Genomic DNA, 23,293 nt, shown 5'->3' on the forward strand with positions numbered 1-23,293 from the left:
TGAAACTTTCGTGAGATATATTTATTTTAAAGAAGCAAATCTGTGTATTTAAGAAGCAGTTCAGTTTGAAGAAGATGAACACAGATATGTGTCTGTCAAAACGCCTATCTGCCACATTGTGTTTTTTCATTCCCTTCCTATAATCTTTGATAGGAAACTGAATTTTCTGTTGTTTCAGTGTTTAGAGATTTCACCATGGGTGTGTTCAAGAAAAACAAATATCTAAAATGTGTCATGTCAAATGAACATTCATCAGTGCTGTGATTCTCAGCCACCAGACTACACACCTTGCAGAGCCAGTGGAAGATTTACATGATAATTACACTGCACATACTTACCTTGACCTGTGTGTCACTCTGAACAATATGATGACTTTGTAAAAATAATCATTAATGTTGTTGTTAATGAAATACTCCTGATTTATACTACTGATTTATATAAATAAATAATATAATAATAAAAAAATTATGACCATAACATGTTTGTAGATACAATTATGATATAATTATAACATCAGTAACCTAATCTTCTGAAGTATAATATTCTGCCGATGTGATAACTCCTATGGGATGTCTTTGAATAAATTCAAATAAAGAGTTACTAGGACATCTTGTGGTCAAATACCAGTAGTGCATACACCTCCTCATACCGCACTATAAGCCTACATTTCATTTTAAAGAAAAATTACTTTTTAATTGTTACGAATGCTTAATAGGACTTTATTAAGCATTCGTAACAATTAAAAAGGTAGCCTATTTTATGCTATTCCATCGACCACATAAATTGTATCATGTCCCTTCTTCCTGGTGGTGTGAACACAGTCGTCTATGTTTTTATTTCCGGTGTATATTCTTTTGATGACCTGCTGGGTTTAGCTTTATTGGTGGCATTACTGATTTAACTTCGGTCTTTCTGAATAACTTTAAGGGGTTCATCAAAAACCAGAATGCAATGAGTAGCCTAAACTGTAGGCCAGTTACAGAACTAAACACATCTAGGCTAACGCACAGACATATACATAGGAGCAATGAAATGGTGTTCGCAGGCTGGTGGTATGGGACCAGTACCCAGAGGTGTGTGTGATGAATGTTAGACTTTATACTGTATATCTCCTCCTGACCATGTCATCACCATCTCCTGAGCTTGATGTCTCCTATTAAAGACCGGAAAGGCTGAAAGCTATGTGGTTGTTGTCCCGCACTACCGGTATCTGGCTGTCGGTGAGGACGTGGCGTGGCGGAAACCCCGGAGACCGGAGCATAAAGAGAAGCTCTTCGCGCAAACTCACTGGCTCTACGGCGGCTCCGATCTTCCACGTGTACCCTGTCATTGACCAAAACACTCCGATCTCCGTGGCAGCCTGGGAGCGCGCGTGCGGCCGCTGTTGCGCAGTGCAGACCGGGAGGCGGTGCGGGGCAGAGGTGTGCTGGAGATATGAACCTGTAAACGGAAAGCTGCTCGAATTAGCGTTTTTTACGGTACACACATCAACTATGCAGACAGGTAGGCTCGTTACCACTCCGAGTACAGATGTTGAGTATTGATCCAGCTGTAGACCTCAATGATGCGTTCACTGTGCGCGTTACTTCAGTTCATACATATTTAACCGGGGGCTAGTCTTTTTATGCTACTACTAGCCATCCTTTAACTTGTATTTGTTTTAAAGCAGGCATGTGATGTCAAAGCAGGAAGACGATGTGAGTTTATCAGAAATAGTCAGTGTTTACAACGTGTATGCGGGCTGTCCTCACGCTGCAGTGAGTGGTTGGTGTCAGCCGTGGGTCAGGTGTGGCTGTGTGTTAGCATCGCTGCTGCTCCATATGAGCTGCAGCACGACACCGAATTTGTAATTATATGCAGGAGAATGGGGACATCTACAGTAAATCTCAATTGGGGCGGATAAATTCATGACTGCATCCTAAGAATTAATTTTGTACAGATGTGGTGTGAATTTACAACATCGTGTGCTTGCAGGGATGTTCATGGAGTCTCACCTGGGCAGCTCGGTCCAATGTGTCCTGTTCCTGCTCATACACTTGTGCCTGGCTGCACCAGGTGTACCTGGGACGCAAAGGTAACCCCACCTACCTACTCTCAAGCTTCACTCTCACTTTCTTTTTCTTTTATATATATACCTAGGCATAAACATTTTTAGTATTTCGAGTAAATATACTGTTATTTTGTCATAATAGATACATTTTTATAAAAAAAAATGATTTTGCACAATGAGCATATCAGCAAGGGCTGCAATATCAGGATATTTGAAGCAGACCTTTTGCCAAACATGGCAAATTAAGTATGCCTCATGTAAGGATGGTACAGTTCAGATCATTAATTGTTTGTCTCTCAGGGAGGAATCACTAGATACCCATCCCCCTTCACTAACGCTAGCCAATCCCTTTGGCTCTGGAGAGGAGAATCGCAAGTAAGTGACACATAAACAATGTGCTGGTGTTATACATCCAGCTCATTCTGAGCCACAACTTTGCTTAATTGCTTTCTTGAAAGGAGAAGGATTGATACAGTATGTAAGTAGAAAGCCTTTTCGATCTTTGTTCCTACAGTATGACTAAATGCTCAAAATGCAGATTAAAATATTTTCCTCAGATGATGATAAAAAACATAAATTACAAAGAATATAGATATTTACCGTCATGCGTTGTTTTGTGAGACTACTGTATGTCTTAGTAGTTAGCAGTGAAATCAGAGGCACAACATGCAAACTACATCCAAATTTATTCAACCTGCTGTCTGATTCAGTGTACTGAGCTGCAGCTGTCTGGTCACTGTGGACTTTGGCTGCTGTGTTGTGCTAATGATGTGGCCTGTACCATGTACTGATAGAAGAGAGAGATTAGAGGAGCAATAACACTGCTTTATATTGCAATTATGAGATTCCTTTATGGAGACAGAGAAAATATAGATTTACCCGCACACAAATAAAATGGCTTACCTTGCTATCTCTGCTACTGTACAGCAATATGAACTGGCCCACTGTGAGTTACATGATTAATTTATTCAGGGAACAAAATGAGAGACACAACCACTTTGTGGATTTGTATGTTGTTGGTGACAATGTGGCTGCAGCTTCATTCCATTGGCTGATAGGACTAATGGATGTGAACACTACTCTATCACAGTGGTACTTTAAGTCTATTGAGCATATGACCAGACAGACACGTTTGTGAACAGGATCTGCACCTCGCCTGAGAAACTATTGCTCAGGATGCACAGGAGGCCTTTGTGAAGTCTTGATGGAAAAAAGGGCTTCTTCGGGAACAAAATGTTCTATTATAAGATGAGTGTTAAAGTATTTCAAACATGTTGCCATGGATGTGAGCACTACTTTATCTATTGCCTGTGCATTGGACAAAAAAATTTCAAATTTATGGCAAATTCTACCATGACATGCATCTCAAGATCAAGTGGGACAGACTGTGAAGGACGAGACTGAGACCCTCTATAAGCTCCTGATAAAAACTTTGATCAAAATGAGTTTCCTCCTGAGCAGGATGTTGTGGACTGAAACAGCACTGCTACTTCATACACATTTAAGAGCAGAGCGGCTCACAGTTCGTCTCCTGTCCAAAACAATTACGCAATTTTACAAATCTAGATATTTTGATTCTAACTTTGTTTTTTTCTTTCTTTTGCCTCTTAGAGCTTTTGCAACCAGTCTGATTTATATCCGGACACAGTGGCTAGTCACTACCCTCAGGGTTGAATAAATCTGACCCCTCTCTGTCAATTTTTGGCTCTAAATGTCAGGAGTTTTGACTAGAACCCAGACGCAGACAAGCAGACAGTTCAGAAAGGTTTAAACAGTTTATTGAACAACAAGAACAAAGCAAGGTAAGATTTTGGCAAAAAGGGGAAATTCCTCAGGTGGAGGGCAGGTGTGGCAAAGGCAGGCAAGGCAGATGTAGCTGGAGAAGCTGGTTGGAGAATGTTTGTTTCCCTCGCAGCTTCTGTAAGTTAGGCAGAGCAGAAGGCAGAACCGGTAAACCAGGAACTTCAACTCTAAACACAGAGAAGCAGGGTCATCAGCAGACAACAGACCAAAACAGGTTTCAGACTGGTTCAAGTACAAAAACTGGCTAGACATTAACGTCACCTACTGATCATGACTTAACAATCCAGTGGAGGCCAGATTAAGCCAGGACTTAAGAAGCCGCTGATGAGCCACAGGAGTCAGGTGTCAATCAGCAATTGCCAGCAGCTGTAAAGAGAGCGCCAAGCCACGGGGAGGCAGTCCCACAACTCAGGGACTGGGAGAAAAGAGCGAGCGAGAAACAGGCAGACAGAAAAAAAAACTCACCAAGCATCCCTCACTCACCCAAAAAAAGAAATTAAAATTAAAAAAAGCACACAGGCTGTGACTTCCCTGTTTGTGGAGTTTTGACATTAAATGATTGTTTGAAATGTACTCTGTGCTGCGTATGCCACAGGTTGCTGCAAAGCTACATTCAATCCAGTCTGAAGGAGGACCAAGGAGCACCAGAAATCAGCACCTGGGAGCAAGGTAGACATCTCCGCCTACTGATGTAACACTTACATACGTTCGGACACATGGACACATTGATCATCACTATTGAATATACAGTACATACTCTGAATACACAGACGGCTGTTTATTAAAATCCTGCATTGCTAAACAATGTCTAATGTTCTAAAAAGTAATTTTCTATGACTTTGGCATGGTAAATCTTTTTAAAGCTGTGCAAAATATAAACATTCTTGACATCTGATGAGGTTAGCACTGGCGCCTCACAGCCAGAAGGTTTCCTACTGGACGAGCCCCACGGGAACACAGGAGAATCCTATGACACGGCCATAATGTCATCAAACCTATAAGAGCCAGTTTCTGTCTTCCGTTTCTGCCGGCTTCCTCCCACCATCCCCAGACATTTAGGCTTGGTTAATTGGTGACTCTAAAATGCTCTTAGGTGTGAATGTAAGTGTGAGTGGTTGTTCGTTTCTGTGTGTCCTGGACTGGCAACCTGTCCAGGGTGTACCCCGCCTTTCACTCAATGTCGTCATGGACAATGGATGGATATCTGATGACCAAAGAAGCAATTATTCTGGTAGACATCTGTGTCCCAAACCATCAGTTGTAAACATCACTGCAGTTGTGTTTCTGTGTTTACAGTAGGGGGGAGGGGTCATGCTGTACATCCTCTGCACTTATACTGCAGCAGTGTATTGAATGTGTTATTAAACATGTCAGTCTTCTCCTGCTTTGTATCAGAGGTGTTCTTCCTGTTTCGTCTTTTTGACTACGATCGCAGTGGACTCCTGGATGGCTTGGAGATGATGAAGCTAGTTTCAGACTATAACTCCCATCATACACCTGGAGCACAGGCCAGTGAGCTGGTGAGGAGGAGTGGCTGTGTGTGTGTGTGTGTGTGTGTGTGTGTGTGTGTGTGTGTGTGTTTGTGTTTGAACTGACATTGTATTTGTGTGTACATCTCCAACACTTTCATACTTTTTTACATGTTTATCTGATATGTGTGTGTGTGTGCATATGGTGTTTTCTGAGTTCAGGTGGTGTCTATGGTAGATTTCTTACTCCAGACTCAGGATTTAAACCAGGACGGCCTGTTGGCCCCATCTGAGTTGCTGTCTCCTTCATTACCTCACACACAGGTACTGCATATTTACAAACTCTTGTCCATTTACAGAAACACTCAACTTTATGTAATTATAATGTAGTATGGTCAGGCAGTGTATATTTATGAAAAAGTTTATTACTGTTGTGATTCTTTTGTGTGCTTACTGGTGCTGTACTGCTGCTTACTGATGTTGTAACCACCAAACATACAACATCTTCAGAAAATAAACGTTAAAACATTGTGATATAAAAATGTGAAAAAATATTAAACATGAAAGTAATCCCAACCCTGCAACTCAAAAAGGTTCACTTACTAGCTTTTTCAAATGTTTTATTAAATATTTGAATAAAAACAAAAAGCTGGTAAGTGTACCTTGAGCTTGCAAATGTTTTGTCAAAGTCTGTATTTTGTTTTTGTCATTAGATACAAAAAAAAGTACGTTATAATATTTATTTTCATTACATTTTAATAGAATACATGATTAGTTTTGATGTTTTATCAACATTTAACATGTAGACTGAGGTTTATATTTTAAGTATATTTTAAGAATGCGTTTCATATTGGTTTACTGAGCTGTACCTAATTTTATTCTCATTTATGGTTGAGTGCAGTAACATTACCTTATATTTTCCACCTCAGGACTCCAGCAACAACAACGCACCTCACCAGGAGCAGGAGGTGGCAGTGGAGAAGAAGCTGTCAAACCCCAGTACTGATGAGGAGCAGGCAGGAGCAGCAGAGCAGAGAGAGGAGGCTCCGGAGGAGTTGCAGCCTCAAGATGAAGAGCAACCTCAACATGAAGTAAAGGCAGCAGATGAAGAACTCATTAAGCCAGTAGACGAACAGCATGGACAACAAATCCCAGAAGCCCCAGCAGCAGAACAGGGGCAGCACCACAATGCCCCTGTTCATGTGGGGCAACCAGAGATATGAATGCATCTGCATATACTGGTTCAGTTCTCGAGTCAAGCCACTAGAAGAGATTGAGATTCTACCATCCGTTTCAGTTGACAGTTAGACATTGATAAATTATTGACAAATAAAAAGATGAATCAGTATTCCTGTCACTTTATTAGACAACTTTTTCTACAACAATTACCAAGTACCTATTGGTTTTAACTATGAATGCAAAGATTTTTAGAGCTGTAAAAGGTCAAAAAGTCCTGAATTCAAAATGCACTTTTATCCATATTAGTAAAACAGAAGCCATTATTAATAGAGATTAGTACTTTTGAGTATTTTTATTTTCTCCCAGCAAGTGAAACAGTTGATCATCTCATTTAAAATAATTTGAACAAATGTGCTTGATTTTTAATATTTTATTTGCTTGAAATGTATTTATTTACCATTTTCTGTAATACTTGAAAAATTTAGCATATTTTTAATGTGTTTGAGTTTTTCTATGTAGTTGATGACACTGATTTGCCTTATTGTGTCTGACCCACTCTTTGGTTTTGCACCTATTACTGATGCACCAGGAGTGCATCTGGACTGTTATTTGGTTAAACTAGTCTCATTTACAGACAGTTCAGTTTAGCCAGTGTGACAGGGCACAATGGTACACTAGTGTGACTCAATGAGTTGGGAACCATGAAATTACAGAACAGTACTATGCTCTTAATGACAGTTACAGCCTTTTGCCACCGGTCTTTTAGGCTATGGGCTTAAAGACTTTCATGCTCATAATTGAGGTAAGGAAGGCCCCATTTAAAATAAGATCTAATGTAATGTTAAATTATGCTTTAATCTGCTTGAAATGTGTTTACAATATTAAAGGGTTTAATAATTGTTAAAAAATATATATTTTAACCCTTAATGAATTTATACAGCTGGAGTAAATAAAGCAGTGATTTCTTTCATTCTGTCTCCTGTTTCTAAGATTTGTTGGAGAAACACAACAATGGTTTGCATTAATTAATTCTGGGTATTGGCACAATAAAGATTTTTTTGGTTTTAACATTTATTCCTTAAAACGTAGGCCTACTGGTCGCTATTTATAAGCCACTAGTACTGATTTATTAGCCACTAGTAACTTTTTTAGTTACTAGTAACTAATTGAAGATTTTTTTTCCCACTGAAATCTATGCTATGGTGATATCTGCACTGCAATTCCCCATAGATTTCAATGGCAAAAATGCAATGCAATTAGTTACTAGTAACTAAAAATAGTTAGGCTACTAGTATCTAATCAATTGTAAGAGGGGAAGAGTTGCTAGTAACTGATGGAATAGTTACTAACTTAGTGACTAATAAATAAGTATTAGTAGCTTTTAATAGCGACAAGTAAGTTTTAAGGAATGTTAAAACGGCGTGCCATAGTTCTACAATACAGTATTAAAATGTACTTTGTTTTATTAGATAGCTCTGACTATTTTCATTTAGCTACATAACTGCTCCTTTACGAAACCAGTCAGTCGCTAGGCAACAGGGCAAACATGGCGGAGATCAAGCAAACTGCAGGTTCGTCACTTACCGACTTTGACTTATCTTAATTAAACTCTCATGTTCAGTCATCAATTAAAGGGACAGGTTTTTGTGTATCTAAACGCCCCGTGGCGCCATAATAATGATGCCTTCAAAATGATGGTCCCGTAGCCGACAGTTATTTGCTTGAAAGTTTTGACATTGGAGTTCAGTTACTAGCTAAGCTAACGTTAGCTCTTGGCTCTGCTCCTGGTGTCCCTCTCTTCTCTACTGTCTGACAGAGTCAGCTGTGTCAGATGTCCACAAGAAGATCAAAGCAGCTTTTGAAGCTTTTGACTACGAGTCTAACAACACGGTTGATGTTCGGTGAGCTCCAAATGCACAGACTTGCTCTCCCGGGTTCATAAACCAGATGTAATGTGAAAACAGATTAATCTGAACCCTTTAGGTCACAACTCATAACTTATATATGTTCAAAATATGAATAAACTTCCATACTTAACTTACCTACATCACAAATCAAATCTAATCAAATATAGTTGTTTAATGAATATACTCAACATCAAGGTCAGTTTGTGTTGAGAGAGTCATAGGTGTAGTTTATAAGGAAAATGCCCTATTGTTTTCATATTTATTTTAAAATAAACACTTTTCACTTGCCACTTAAATGAGGTGATGTCATATTGGCAGTGATAGTGAGGAGAAATGTGGTGGTTTGACACAAGTTTGACTCAGTGAGCCAGGTGAACAGATTAGCACCATCATACACAGTTTACATGCAGTTGTGGTATAGTGGTATACAGTGTGGTATGGGTAAAACGTGTGTTATGGAAATAAAGTGAGCCAGGTTCAGGTGTGATGAAGAAGTAAATAAGTTTATTTGTATAGCACCTTTCACAGATAAAAATCACAAAGTGCTTCACAATAAAATGCGATCCAATACAAAAAAGTAAAATACAATGCATAAGAAAATTTAAATACAAGTGGAAAACATAGAACAAACAACCATACAAAACCCCTCGTCTAACTAAATTTCTGCTTCAATAGCAGTCTTCAGTTGCTTGAACAGAATTCACACAACGTAGAAAGGGAGGCAATGCATTCCTCAGACTATGTCCCACTGCTTGGAATAATCGATCTCCTCTGGTTTTAAAATGAGTGTGTGGAACCAGCCTCAAATGGATAGCAGTGCATCCTTATCAAGGCAGCTGCATCAGTCAGTTGAACATGCAGGCAGAGAGGAGAGACAGAGTCTGACTTACTTGTCTGAGAGTCACTGACTGTCACCTTTGGCTTACTTTAGCTCAGCAATTGACCATAATATCCTGGGGAAAACCTGTGTCATAGTACCACTAAAATTCCTCAACAACATGATGTTTGTTTTACAGGGAGATTGGCACCATCATCTTTTCCTTGGGTTGCTTCCCCTCTCAGGCAGACCTACATGACTTTATAGCTGAGGTCAGAACAGTGTTTACTTATATTTTGGTCATATTTTGGATAAATAAAAGAACTGGTTTGAGTATCTATTACACCTCCTAGTGTCACCCTCATTTAAAATACCATCTGATTATCTTAAATGTTGCATTTATTGTTAATTTGCTGTTTTGCAAATTACCTATATGCCTGAAAGATATAATGTACAGAGACAGGTGTCAGACAGAGCTTGTTCAAGAACCAAAACACAGCATATTTGTCCTATTGAACCAGGTGGAAGAGGACCACACAGGATATATCCATTTGGAAAGATTCCTCCCAGCCATGACCAAAGTGCTGCTGGAGCACAAGTAAGACACTTCTATTATCTTGCCAGTTGTGTTGTTTTGTTTGTATAACTGAACCTGAATAAATAAAAATGCTGAATTTTGAGGGTGATGATGTCATGATGCAAAGAGGTGCTCATGTTAAACCTAATTATTTATTATGTAGCGGGTCTTTCTACAAGATGGTACTGTGGGAGCAAATGCCTGACCTTTCACTGGTATGAGTTTTCAGATTGATTTCTATTTGGTAAATCTAATGAGGAAGTTACTGCAGTGTTTCACAAAATAGATGTGTGTTGTAAAGGTCTGCAAAGGCTACCACTGTGGGCTGTTGTCTGATCATTACACCTTAAGATTATGTTTTTTTCATCACCAAATGTCAGACTTATTTAGCCCTTGTGTAGTATTTGGGTCTGTGGAACCCACTTAGAAAAATTGTATACTGAAATAGTTTTTCTTTCCCTGCACTCTGTACCATGTGTCAACAGTGTGTCAAACTACATGTTTGACACACTGTTTTACAACCACCTGTATAATGTTATTTCACTCTAACCTCAAAGTGGGGGAGGGACACAACAAATAAATAGCTTTGCGTTGGTGGCTTGTTATTACAGTTAACCAGAGAATCTCAAAAATCACAAAAACTAATAGCATATTTAGTGATAAATCTGATCTAGCAATGGTAAATGGCAAATATTAACCATAACTGCTTGAAACTGAAATGAAGTCAACATCTGTCAAGTATTTTTACATATATTTTTATGGCTTTATTGTTTTAAAACCACAATAATGTTGTGGGTCCACCAGACCGTACAAGAGTTAAATAATAATTGCCACAAATTTGCGCTTTTTTGTTGTTAAAGCTGCTAAATAGGTTCTAAAGTGCATGCTCCGTAATTTACATTTTTGTGAAAACCGTGTGTGTGTGTATTTTAGGTTCCCTCCCATACCTGAGGACCTTCTGCTTCAGGCCTTTGAGGTGAGGCCAGCTGCTGTTTCCTCATATTCTCCAGTGCTGTAGTTTATGAGCTTTTAACAGGTTAGCTGACACTTTCTCAATTTTATCTGGTAACCACAGATTCCTGCAACATCCCTTTTCAGCACCTTTGACTGCATAGTGTCTAAATAATAATAATAATAATACATTTTATTTGTGTAGCACTTTACTCAAAGGCACTTTACAAGACAATAACAGAAACAGGAAGAGCAACATCAGTATAAAAACAACTACAAACAACTAGAAACTGTAGAAGCATTAACAGTATAAAACAACTACAATAATGAAAAGGAGAGGGGCGGGCTAATGATCACAGGTTAAAAGTGGATTTAAATAGGTGGATTTTGAGTGTGGTTTTGTAAGAGGGGAGTGAGGTTAAATTTTTGTTGTTTAAAGCATGAAGGCAATAAGTGTTTTTCCAGGTTCTGGACAAAGAGAAGAAAGGATACCTGGAACCTGAGGAGCTGACAAAGTACATGACACAGGAAGGTAAAGCAGATGCTTTCTGTTTTTACTGTGAGAAGTGTGTGGTGAAACGGTCATTATCTCATATATATGTTTTTGTGTCTCTAACCCTTACTTCTAGAAAACAACCTATAATGTAAAACTGTATTTTAACCATGGCTGCTGTGTGTTTTTTGTCGCTTGTGTTTAAACCAGGTGAGCTCTTTACTCAGGAGGAGATGGATGAGATGCTGACAGCACTCGCTGATCATGAGAAGAACCTTATCTATTACAAAGACTTAATCAACCAGCTGACCATTGACCCTGACATGTAGAAAGTCACGGTAACTGTTTAACATATAACACACAGTATTACAAACACACTGTTCTGTGTGTGTTATGTGTTCATGTCTGCATGTTTTTAGGATGGGCTTGTAGTTCTGATACTGTATAATTAATACGTTATTAAAAATGTATTAACTTAAATGTCCATGATTATCTAAGAGGTTTTCCAAAATCACATTAAATTGGAAAGTACAGTTAATGTATAAAGCGAGTGATGCAGTCTAATTTCTACATGAAGTCAGAAATCAAGATCACCACACGCAACTGTGATCTACTCAGGTTTGCCAGATAATGGAAAACACATTAGTTGTAATCTTACACTTGAATGGAATTAATAAGTAACTCAAACTGCTTGTGTCCGGGGATCTACTCCTTTCATTTCGACATCTTGAGATAATCCGGAGGTACTGAAATGTGTTTGTGTATTTAAGACAGAAAAGCTGTATTTGAGAAAGGGAGTTTGCTGCCTGACCAAACCCCAGAACATGGCCTCAAAATAGAGGCTGAAGCGTAGTGCCAGTTCTTAAAATAGCACAGGCTCCTTAAAAGCTCTGCAGAGGTGGATTTATACAGTAGGTGGAATTTTATAGGCTTGTACAATGTTTGTTTTTAATCTTGTGTACTAGATATGAGGGATTAAGCTCATGTGAGAGTGGTTGTAGGTTACATGTATGAACCCGTTATTACTAATTCCTGTTTGTTGGTTGAATACATAAATGTATCAAACAAATGCAGGGTACTATTGTGAAAGTGAAGCTGTGCTTATTTCTACCTTATTTCTTAAGGTAGTCAGGGACGGGGATACTCTGCACTCCTGAAAATACTGTACAGACAACTCGCAGCAGTAATAAAATAAAGTCTTTGTGCAATTTAAAAGTGTAAATCCAGCCCCTCCCCAAGCTGCAACTGAGAATATTCATTGTTCGCTGATATATCTGGGAGAAGTAGGAGGTAATCTGGTCATTCATTTAACAAAAGGTTAGACTGTATGTGCAGCCAATGGACAGGCGGGAATCAGTAACACGATGAAGACCAGGAGGAACGATGCCCATATGAAGTGACTACATGAAACTAAAAATGAAATGTGTGCAATCTTAGAAGAGAGAAGAAAGGAAGCAACCTTCACCACGCTAAATTATGATGTTGTGACAAAGAAGCCATGATGCGACGATCCCATATTCCTCATCACAAATGTGTAGAAGAATTATAGAGTTCAGTGCATGATGGGCATGAACCTGATCAATAAATGACTCCCCATGTATGACAAAATGATTGCTTTATCAGCGTAGCTTTTTATCTTAGGTGATTCTGTATTCAATAGTAATACATGCACGAAACAGTCAAACACAGCTTTGGAACAGGGATGGCATGCCTTATCTAGAGCTTAGATAAGTATGTGATATGGTAGCAGACACAAGCAGCTCTCCATCCGAGCATGAATGCATGCTGAAGTTCTGCTTTAAACATTTCACAGTAAAAACAATGACCCGTTAACTTTTGGTTTCCAATCACAAAGTCAAAGACATCAGAAAATAAAACATACTACAATAATAGGAAACATCTGTATTAAATATTCCCTTTTCACTAAACACCAAAAGGCAGAACAGAATCGGGCTCATTCACCTCCAGCACAAATCAAACCACAGCAAATCAGTAGAGTTTTGATAAACATTAAAGATTTAAAGGGGTTTCTTCACCTTTAGGTTCTTCATTCTCTCTTCACCTCATATTCATGCTACAATGCAACAAGTATATGTATTCCTCCGTTGAAAGGGGCTTTAAGAAGCAGCTCAATACTTGACTAATAAAAAACTGTAAGCAAGGGGAAATTCTCCACCTGCACGTTGAGGTGTAGTTGTCAAACATACTTCATTCTGAATGGAGAAGCTGGGTCTTAGATGGAATGTTTGATTTGTACATAGTGAGAAAAATAGTATAGTTTAAGTCCAGTCTCGTCTGTAAATGCAGTTTCAAATAAAAGGGATTCCTGAGAAAAGTGAAACTAGGATTGACAGCCTTTTAGAGGCACGGCCCTCTTTTCACTTATAATAATAATAATGATAAGATAATATAAGAAAATGGTTATAAATTCAGAAAGTAGTGGCTTTGACATAGAGTTGGAGTGAAGAGTTAAAGATATCTTACTGCAAGGAGTGGATCACACAGAAAATGTAATGTTTTAATAAATATCTTCTGTGTGATCCACTCCTCCACAGATTAAAAGGGATTCATGGTAACACTTCAAGTCAAGCTTACAATTTCATGTTGCTAACCCCCTCTTTCTCAAAAATCTAAAACTAGATATGTGTTTCACTGTATGCAGCCATATCATGTGAGAATGTGACAACCACCTGCCAGTAACTTGCAATGTTATCAGCGGCAGTCCACTTAGGTTTTTTGGTCCTTAAAGAGCCATAAATAGACAGAGACAAGGGAAGAAGGAACAGTCAAGAAATGTGACAGATAAAAGAAAGGTTTGACAAAATAACATGGAAGAGACAATGAGAAGAGGCAAAAAGGGAAGCTGACGCAAAAAGAATTTGGAGGTAGAGAGGAAATCTTTGACATCATATCCAGCAACCAACAGCGGTCTCTTAACCTTGTTTTTGCATTATTGCACTGCAACTAACACACAGAGGAATGCTAATCAAACACACCCAAACCAGTATGCACATTTTTCACATATATTAGGAAGAACAGGAGGCGACAATCTCCCTAGATTTCTACTTTAAATCTTTTTGCCTTTGAGAATGAGACAGCAGAGGGCAGAGGCAGGACGGCGCCTTCACATTAAAAAGGTTTCAGATGTGACCGGTTGTTAACCTTTCAGCCTTCAGGTTGGCTTTTTTCTACGATTTTATGTAGGTGACTATAAAAGTGCTTCCAAGAAACAGAAGATTCAGCTATTTAATTACACAACTCTGGATATGTTTGCATAGTGGAGTCACAGGTTAAAACAAGAGAATTTATCCTAACCCATTCAAAACTTCATGCCCTGCAACCAGAGTAAAGTTATGATGCATTCAAAGTCTTGATACACAATTCAAAAACACCATGCCACAGGCTACCCAGCATGGCGTCTTTATGACTTTATCCAAACCTCATCCCTCTTTATCTCATCCTGGCTGAAGGCAAAGTCTTGTAAGGCCTTGGAGAAGTAAAGGAGGACAGGAGTCAGATGATGAGCTACAAAGACTGTCAAAGATGTTGCATGCGTTAAATTCAATTGGGAAGGGCAGGGCGGTGTCTCCGTAAATGTTTTGGTTCTAATATCTAAATCAACTGGATGCAAAAGGCCTTTGCACTCAGGCACAGTGTAGATATGCATGTTGACAATGAAAAAGGGATGAAATCGGTGATGATGCCCTCCTATCCAATATAAACATAAATACACTCAACTTTACAAAACGGTCATGTTTGAGTTTACCAGTTTTTCCTCAGCATTCCCTTCAAAAATCAAAACTTTGCTTGTAAATTTAAAATCTAGTTGTCTAACCTGATTAATAACCATTGTACCCCCATCACCTGACCCCATCACTTTTCCTTTTGGTCCACCTGGGCCATGAACTGCAGGTGTGACAGCATTAGCCGGATACATTTTATAATCAGTACCTATGTTTGCCACAACAGCTACTTTGCATCCCAACAAGATCGAGTTTCCAGGGTCACATTTTTTCCCCAACATTTAGGTAACGCTACACACAGATAGACCATATAGTGTCCTTTCTCTAAATCTGCAGCACCAGACCAGCAGCAGAGATGTTATCCCCTCCACCTGCAGTTTGGTAAACTTCAGTGCACACCAGCACTGGAGCTACGCAGATCTCGTAATCGTCCTCATCCCAGCAGCTGACGGGCCGGGTCTCCTGCAGAGGGATACGCTGGCTGCCTTCCCGACGGCTGACAGAGAAGGAGTCATCCATTATGAGCCTCGCCTTGCTGGGGTCAATATCATTAGAGCCGCAGACATGGCGGTTAGCTGTGAGAGAGGCCTTGGCTGTGGCTGACATGGTGTTCTTCCACTGGGAGCCACGTGTCACAATCATGGCCTGAAAGGCCAGTGTGTGAACGTGGAGCCGAGTAAGTGGCTTAGCCTTTGCACTGTTTGTGTCGCTGTCTGCACTGGCATCCTTGTAGCGCTGGTTCAGAATGCGATAGACCTCCCTCATCTGGTCGAGGACAGTGGCTACACGGGGGTTTGGGTCTGACAACACTGTGATGTTGGAGCCTTTAAGTAGACTGAGCAGGTTGGGAAGCTCCTGTTCATTCATGCCTAAAGAGTCCGCCTGGGAAAGCAGAGTCAGGATGAGTGATCAAATAAGCACCTGCCCTTAACTGAACTGTGCACGAAACCCATACCATCACAGTAAGTGACATACGGTATTCAACATAGCAAGTTTAGTTTAATCTAATAAGTCTGAGTCAGGTGGATGTGCATACTCAGGTATGCACATCTGTTTGACTGACGGTGTTATTTTTGTTTTTTGGGTATTATTGTCTTTACACTTGTTAAAGCACTTTGTAACTTGTTTTTGAAAAGTGCTCAACAAATAAAGATTATTATTATTATTATTATTATTATTATTTTGCAGACCCGGGGGGAATGAACCACACTCGCTGTGCTGCAATGAAGGAAACCAATGCAACAGTATGGTTTTCATGTGTTTTGAGATGTTTCTGGACAACAGTGGAGTTCTACCACAGCATATAAGCTACAGGCTGAAACTACAAAGACAATAAAATGGGCCAGAATGATTCCTTTAAACAAAAATAATTTTTCTATAGTAAATGTTGTTATTGGACTGGCCAGATCATAATGTATTTTGTTTACTATATGAGAGAAAAATCTGTGAACTTTTAAAAATACATCAAGACACTAGAAAGCAAGACATCAAACATACTCTATTATATCAACATGTAAATACAGGCAGACAATTATAGATTCTGTTGACAAACAAAAAAGTTTAACTTCAAGCTAATTTAATTTAGGCAAATCTAGTTTTAAACTACCTGCTAACCATTTTTTGTTTAATCTTTCTACTCTCCCTCCATTTGAAGTCACACATGTGAATGAATGTTTTGATTAATTTCATTGTTCAGTCATACGTACATGGGGGATGACATAGTGTAACAGGTCCTCCATTATACTCTCTTCTACAAAACTGGCCATCTCAAAATGGATCCCAATCTGTGGAGACGAGGAGGACAGGAGGTCGGCCAGGCGGGAGAGGAGTGCCTCCCGCTCACCTGGAGTGATGAAAGCAATATGTAGAAGGAGAAGAGAAGAAATTCAGACAGAAAGGTTGCCAGACAATAAGGAGGGAGTGAAACAAAGTGGACAAAAGACACAAAGTGGAGGAAATGAGTAAAGGTGCGGAGATTCGAAAACAAGCCAGAGGAGGTAAGATGTCAGAGAGGGAAGGATGCCAAAGACCTTTTTTTAAATTCTTTCATCAACAACCACCAGCCAAATTCAACAGCCGTCTATCACAGGATTGATTGACCGTCTTATGTGCATGTGTTCACTCGCACAGACTTTACTCGGTTAAAAACTTGGTAGCCTATGACATTACAAGTCGCGGTAAATACTTTACAATCACGATGCCTGCTCAACCATTGACCATCTGTCAGCCATCGCCGATGGCCTATCGTCTATCGGCCCAACCCTAGTGTCAACATAACACGATTATCTATTAGCATGTTTCACCTTGATTAATATCAAGATAATTATGGCCAAAATAAATACTCCTATCAGCACATGCCTACTCTGCATATTATTCTAGAGGGAACAATCAATCTCTGTCAAGCACTATTTTCTCTTATTATCTGCATGAAACTCAAAATTTATAAATGAGTAGAAGAATAGACCAGTTCCTTTTAGTTCAGTTAACAGTTCAGTTTTACTTTATTATATATATATATATATATATATATATATATATATATATATATATATATATATATATAACAGGATCAACAACTGACAAATGTTCAGGACCACGCCACTTGTGCGACACAAAGCAGCAGACACTACTGCATAATGTCAGCAACAAATCAAAGGTTGACACCAGTTTCCTCTTACCTGACTGGAAAGGGAAGTTGTCCATCATTTGCAGCCCACCCACCACCAGCAGATCTGGTTTGAAATCCTCAAGTTTCTCAGCAAACTCCTCCATGGAGGCCAGGTAGGGGTTATGGTCATCACTGTGGATGATATATCTACAGAGAACAAACATGAGCAAGGTCAAACACAGTCAGCTTCAAATACTGTAGGGCACTACATTTATACAAATGTACATACACACTTTGCTCTATTATTCACAAAATTCAGTAAAACCAGTCCACTGTGCAAAAAATGTGTCTCTGGCTTAAATCCGCTCAGGTACACAGTTCACCTTATAGGATTGCTCACGATTGTCAAAATATCTACCAAATGCTCAACTAACACATACCTGTTGGCTCTACGTGAGGTATAGCGCCCCCAGCTAGCACCAGATGGATACTCCAGGATCAGATGAATGTCTGGCTCTTCTACGACGTTACCTGCCACTGGAAAGACAGAGGTAGGTGAGGTACTAGGCCTTGGAAATGAGGAAGACAGGGGTAGGAAAATAGATAGAAAGCAGAGAGGGCAGAGGAAGTGAAAAAAAAAAAAGAAAAAAAAGAATGACGCCGTGCAAAGGAAAGAGGGGCATTCAGGGAGTTAGGAAAATGATTGTTTGAAGTAAAAATCGCAACACTGATAGATCCTAGAAGGTAAAAAGGGTGTACCTGTAATGTGCTGGGACAGGACATCTGTAAAATCGGGGCTGAAACTTCCCCCTAGCAACACATCACATCCCTCGATTGCCATTCGACCAGCCATTACAGGGGCATTGCCACCTACTGCCCACCTGTTTCCAGGCAAGTCACGGGATGCTTCAACCAGCTCGCTGAACAGGGTATCATTCAGCATAAAACGCCTGCAAGACAGAAAAGCAAACAAATAGTGAAACAATGTTCAAACTGAAGGACAAGAACTTGAAATGATCAGCATTTCCTCTAAATACCTCTTCTTTTTTGTCCTATGTTGTGTCCTTGTTGGTGATATTAATTAAGATATTAATGTGTTTAACTGAAATACTATGAAATTCAAAATACATTTTGAATTTACTTTTATTGAGTGTGCTTCTTTGAAAAGTGTAACTACGGCTTCTACAGTGATAGTTCTTCTCATTAACAGTTTTATGCCATGAAGATCCATCAAAAGCTGGAGATACCGACACCTCTGAGCTTGTTGAGCAAATACACATTTTATCAAGAGTAAAGTTTCAGAGAAAAGAAAAAGGAGGCAAGAACAAAAATTTAAAAAACAGAGAGGAAAACAAAAATGTACAATAAGATCCCAATGGCACACTTTGCATTTCAACAGTGGCAGCCTTCTGCTAAAAGCTGAAATACATGTGACTTCACAGTTTTATCAATCAGCAAATACATAATAATAATCACCACATTAGAGCTGGACAATATGGTCAAAAATGTTATGATAAAAAGTTTCATTATCGTTATCTTTCGATATCGATAATTACCACTATAAGTATCACATCGTTATTTCTTTCGATTTTAAAGGCAGATTTTTGCTCCTGAGTGAAAGTAATTGTAATTGTGGTTTAAACTCTTCAATATGTTCAACAATTGATGCCAAACAGTGGATCACTTCACAAATCTGAGGTAGAACACTCAACAGTGTTGAGTTATGATAAAATCTTTGTCAACAAATATGCACGAGTAAAATTAAGTAAAATCTTTATTCGGTCCTTTTTTCTCAAGAAAATAAACATCTTAATAAAAAATGAAGTCCTAATTCGTGTACGATTCAAGTGAATAAAATCAAACATTTATTGAACATATTAACAACATTAACATTATATGGGGATAATTACTGTTATCGTTTTATTGTCCAGCCCTACCTCACATCTAAGTCTAGAAAACTCGAAGGGCAGTCATAGAGTGCAGACCTCTGCCAAGGTCAATAATCCAGTCTTGTATGATTTGCAAATCTCTGCAAGCTCAAACACTATATGTGTCTGGATGTATTTCATATACACAATGTCAAAATATGGTTGTGCCTAGACTTATAATCTTATCATCTCAGCTGTCCAATTATTATGTATGCGCAGGTTGGAAAATCTAGAACTCAGGATTAATCTGGAAAAGAAACATCCCTGATCACTTATTTCTTACAACCTGCTGCATTTGTTATACCTGATCCAGCTATTTGAGTCAGTATCGAGTAGGGTTGAGCTGATAGACGATGCCATCGTCCATCAGCAATGGCTAGCAGACATCGCCCGACTCTAGTATCAAGCTGATATCCGATATCGGTATTAGATCAGTCCATCCCCACTTCCTTGGCCGATGTTACACCTTTCCACCATGTTTCATGAAAACTGGGCCAGTAGTTTGTCCAGACAATCAAGCAAACAAGTTACACTGGAAAGATAACCTCCTTGGCGGAGGTAATACAAATAAAAAGAAGCCAGTATTGTGTGCATGAAGGCTCCCAGTAAACATGTGGCCTGAAACAGACTCAATGTATTGAAGTGTATGCTATTTTATGAGATTAGCTTGGTTGTGGTTCATCCTGTATCTCACTGTTGCGCTCTCTAAAGCTGCAGATATCCAACGAATTTTAAAATATAACTGATGGTGACTAAAGAGAAACATAAGTGAAAGCAAAGCACACTAAAATAAACTCAATAAACGTATTACACATGCAGTTTCACCAGATCTGCACTTGGTAGACATAACCAATCATCTCTCCGCTTACCCGCACATATCACTTAGACCTAGCTCTTTTTTTTTTTTGACTTAAGTGATTCACCATTGTGGTCTCAGACTTTGACTACAAAAGTTCAGCTATCATCTGGTTGACATCAAGCATTCACAACCCCAAAGTCTACAAGAAGAGAGGCAAGAGAAATAACTCCTACTTCTCCCTCACACACATAGCCTTGCCCTTTCTGTCTATGATGAAGGTCTGTTGTTGCCTTTAGGTGTCATTTCCAGACAATGAACAAAAGGCTCACAGGCACCAGAACAGGAGAAGTCACCGAGAGGGGAGACGCGTTCAACATCATAAATACCTAATACTTCAGGATGGCTGTCCAGCAGCTAAGTAGTCAGACAAATACAGACAAGCACTGACCAAAGCGTGGGTTTAGGAAAAAAAAGATGACAATGGGAAAGAAGAAAAGAGCGTGTGGTAGTATTTATTTATACTTCATGCAACTTTGTATTTACCTTACAAACAAACCCTTCCACATTCATGGTTGAATGTGAGTGTGTTTGTGAAAGTGCATGTGAGGGAGAGAGAATGACTCAGAAGCACAGTAGCCTCAGGGGGTGCAACAAAGAAATGGTTTTAAATTATCTGGTGACTGATCTTAAGCCTCGCAAACTAGCTCTGCCGCACATACACACAATTAGACACACCTTGTATATAAACAGGACCAGAACACAGCTAACCAGCCATAGCACAGAGAAATGTAAAGGTTTCAATTATTTGTAAGACCACTTGTTCAAGCAGGCGTGCATTCATTTTATTATACTGTGAATTTAGGAGTAGTTCCCTGAACTAGACCATAACTATTTAATGGCCAGCTCTTACTCTCTTTCCCAAATGTGTGCACACACACACACACACACACACACACACACACTTACTCTGCAGCAGCTCCTGGTGCAAAGAAGTAGGCAAAGCTTTCAGCCAGCTGCACTTCATTTTCTAGGTAGTTATGATGTAGGGGCTGGTCTGTGGGAGGGAGGCCAATCTTATTAAGCAATGGTACCCCCTCCACTATCAGGTCGACACACCCCCCAAAACCTGTGGATGAGGGGGAGGGGAAGAGAAAAAAAAAAGACAAGTGAGAAAAAACAATGGCCAGAAGCAGATACATGACTTAAAATCTGGGACAGAAAGAGAAGATAAAGATATGCTAATATATCTAATTAATAATTAACAGGTCTGACTGAGTGGCTGGGCTTGTTGTTGAACTGCTTTAAGATTGGACAGATAATCACTCCTGTTGTGTGTTTAAAGTACCAGCTTTCAGGATTAGATCATCACAGTCAAGACACAGATCAATCACACTATGGCGCTGCTCGCTTGCTGTCAACGACGAACGAAAGCCCGAAACCGATATAACTATATTATAATCTATATTCCTTTAAAATACAGCTACATTGTATCCCTGAATTCACCACCTGCCACTATCTAACCGGTGTACTAGGTTAATTTACACTACACATGTCATGCCAAGCATACCATTAATACAAAATGCTGATCTGGACTGAGATCTGGTGACAGACCTTTCATGGTCACTCCTCTTCAGCCCTTTATCAAACTGCACTTGCTAATAAACCTCCTGACACTGAATAAAACAATTTTTGTGTAACGTTTGCTAATGGTGCTGACAGTTCACAGCAAGTTTTCCCTGAACCTTACTTTGTTTTGTTTTTTTATCATTTCTAATAGCCCACTTTCGTTTACTATTAAATTGGCCAGTTCCAGATATAGCAGCAGGGTTAGCATACAACTTTTTCAGTTTTGTTAGCAATGGATTTAACGTTAGTTCACCTGAAACAGATATTATGGTAGTGATTCAGTACGGATCTAATCAAATATATCCTAGAAACGTCAGGACTCCCCAATCTTAGGGTTATGCTAACCAACGTTAGCTCCCCACCACCTGCACTTACCAACGGCCACTCTCGGTCTGGCGACGTTGTTCAGCCCGACTTTGCGTTCAGCCCGGAGCAGAGAGGACAGGACGGTGTCCAGCCGGTCGTCCAGGTCTATATTCTGGGGTGAGCGGAACCACAGGGCCAAAAGAACTACAAACAGAGACACAACAGGCCCGTATTTCACCCACGACACCCTGCCTCCTGCCTCCATCGTTGGCTGGTTAGCTAGCTACGGTGTGATCGCTTTTCTCTCAGTCGGTAAAGAACCAGCTCTCTCCCTGCCCGCTCCACCAGTAACGAGCCGTGCGGTGTTTGTTTTGAGAGACGGAGTGTCCCGGTGTGCCTTAACCGGACGAATACTGAGCTGGACCCAGGATTTTAGATGTTAATTAAAAAAAAACACTATCGCCTCAACTGTTTTATACGTTAGGTTTTTTTCCAAAAAGGCTTCCTGGAAGCACCGCTGTCCAGTTTGGATAATGAGTGGACGCCTGTGCGCAAAACGAACAGCTTTTATTCTACTAAGGGGGCGTGTTTGTTTGCCAACAACAAAGCGGAAGTGGCAACGCTCACCAGAAACAGCACACGTTAACTAAATAAACCACAGAGAAAAGGTCAGATTATGATGGCGGGAATGAACACATCTGGGCTATAAATGGCATACTGGAGTGAGGTTGAAGTGGACAAAGCAGAAGTGTTGAGTTAGGACCGGACTGATCGGAAATCGACACTGTAGGAGCTAAACGCCAGAAGATGGCAGTAATACACCAAGGATGCAGAATGCCATTAAACGTCAAAGTGGGATGTTCACAGCACTACCCATCCTTTTCAAAGATCTTTAAAACCCATTTATAAAATACAAGTAATGTTTCCAGCTAGTCTTGCGCACATAAGATTGCTAACCGCTTTGAATGTTTGTCATGAAAATATAAATCCATTTACTGTCAGTCAAAATCTTGCATTACAGCAGAAAACAATGTTTG

General features: G+C 39.6%; 3 protein-coding genes and 1 long non-coding RNA gene across 5 annotated transcripts; 2 read left to right on the forward strand and 2 right to left on the reverse strand.

Annotated features, from left to right (window-relative positions):
• Positions 1-1,166: 1,166 nt before the first annotated feature.
• On the forward strand, positions 1,167-7,471 carry cgref1 (cell growth regulator with EF-hand domain 1). 2 transcript variants are annotated; one of them, XM_038701775.1, is made up of 7 exons: positions 1,167-1,503; positions 1,975-2,074; positions 2,351-2,425; positions 4,449-4,522; positions 5,249-5,373; positions 5,545-5,646; positions 6,252-7,471. In XM_038701775.1, exons 1-7 carry the CDS (start codon positions 1,182-1,184, stop codon positions 6,543-6,545), a joined length of 1,092 nt encoding a protein of 363 aa, XP_038557703.1. In that variant the 5' UTR covers positions 1,167-1,181; the 3' UTR covers positions 6,546-7,471. The 2 variants fall into 2 exon arrangements, with proteins under 2 accessions (XP_038557703.1, XP_038557704.1); XM_038701776.1 differs by having other exon boundaries at positions 1,309-1,421.
• LOC119890481 lies at positions 3,894-6,338 on the reverse strand. The gene is made up of 3 exons (XR_005442235.1): positions 6,233-6,338; positions 4,119-4,268; positions 3,894-4,020 (listed from the first exon to the last, which is right to left on the reverse strand). It is a non-coding gene; the product is annotated as an uncharacterized LOC119890481 (long non-coding RNA).
• A 522-nt stretch (positions 7,472-7,993) lies between the features above and the next one.
• On the forward strand, positions 7,994-11,788 carry efcab2 (EF-hand calcium binding domain 2). The gene is made up of 7 exons (XM_038701778.1): positions 7,994-8,072; positions 8,318-8,402; positions 9,425-9,497; positions 9,747-9,823; positions 10,736-10,778; positions 11,219-11,285; positions 11,457-11,788. Exons 1-7 carry the CDS (start codon positions 8,048-8,050, stop codon positions 11,573-11,575), a joined length of 489 nt encoding a protein of 162 aa, XP_038557706.1. The 5' UTR covers positions 7,994-8,047; the 3' UTR covers positions 11,576-11,788.
• Positions 11,789-12,846: 1,058 nt separating this feature from the next.
• adpgk2 (ADP-dependent glucokinase 2) lies at positions 12,847-22,797 on the reverse strand. Its single transcript, XM_038701774.1, has 7 exons — positions 22,326-22,797; positions 21,291-21,450; positions 18,357-18,547; positions 18,038-18,134; positions 17,668-17,804; positions 16,696-16,832; positions 12,847-15,871 (listed from the first exon to the last, which is right to left on the reverse strand). Exons 1-7 carry the CDS (start codon positions 22,519-22,521, stop codon positions 15,314-15,316), a joined length of 1,476 nt encoding a protein of 491 aa, XP_038557702.1. The 5' UTR covers positions 22,522-22,797; the 3' UTR covers positions 12,847-15,313.
• Between the last annotated feature and the right edge of the window lie 496 nt (positions 22,798-23,293).

This window comes from Micropterus salmoides, unplaced genomic scaffold (assembly GCF_014851395.1).
Source record: "Micropterus salmoides isolate LMB-PRFRI ecotype aquatic unplaced genomic scaffold, ASM1485139v1 Ms_hic_scaffold_6, whole genome shotgun sequence".
Lineage (NCBI taxonomy): Eukaryota > Metazoa > Chordata > Actinopteri > Centrarchiformes > Centrarchidae > Micropterus > Micropterus salmoides.

Excerpts from the sequence above, each read along its gene's own strand:
- efcab2 (XM_038701778.1), top strand. The coding sequence starts at position 8,048 with ATGGCGGAGATCAAGCAAACTGCAG. Across the intron at positions 8,403-9,424 it reads AACAACACGGTTGATGTTCG|GGAGATTGGCACCATCATCT; the intron begins GTGAGCTCCAAA and ends TTTGTTTTACAG. Across the intron at positions 11,286-11,456 it reads AAAGTACATGACACAGGAAG|GTGAGCTCTTTACTCAGGAG; the intron begins GTAAAGCAGATG and ends TGTTTAAACCAG.
- cgref1 (XM_038701775.1), top strand. The coding sequence starts at position 1,182 with ATGTGGTTGTTGTCCCGCACTACCGGTATCTGGCTGTCGGTGAGGACG. Across the intron at positions 2,426-4,448 it reads TCTGGAGAGGAGAATCGCAA|GTTGCTGCAAAGCTACATTC; the intron begins GTAAGTGACACA and ends CGTATGCCACAG. Across the intron at positions 4,523-5,248 it reads AATCAGCACCTGGGAGCAAG|AGGTGTTCTTCCTGTTTCGT; the intron begins GTAGACATCTCC and ends GCTTTGTATCAG.
- adpgk2 (XM_038701774.1), bottom strand. The coding sequence starts at position 22,521 with ATGGAGGCAGGAGGCAGGGTGTCGTGGGTGAAATACGGGCCTGTTGTG. Across the intron at positions 18,548-21,290 it reads GCACCAGGAGCTGCTGCAGA|GCGTTTTATGCTGAATGATA; the intron begins GTAAGTGTGTGT and ends TCTGTCTTGCAG. Across the intron at positions 18,135-18,356 it reads CCTGTCCCAGCACATTACAG|TGGCAGGTAACGTCGTAGAA; the intron begins GTACACCCTTTT and ends CTGTCTTTCCAG.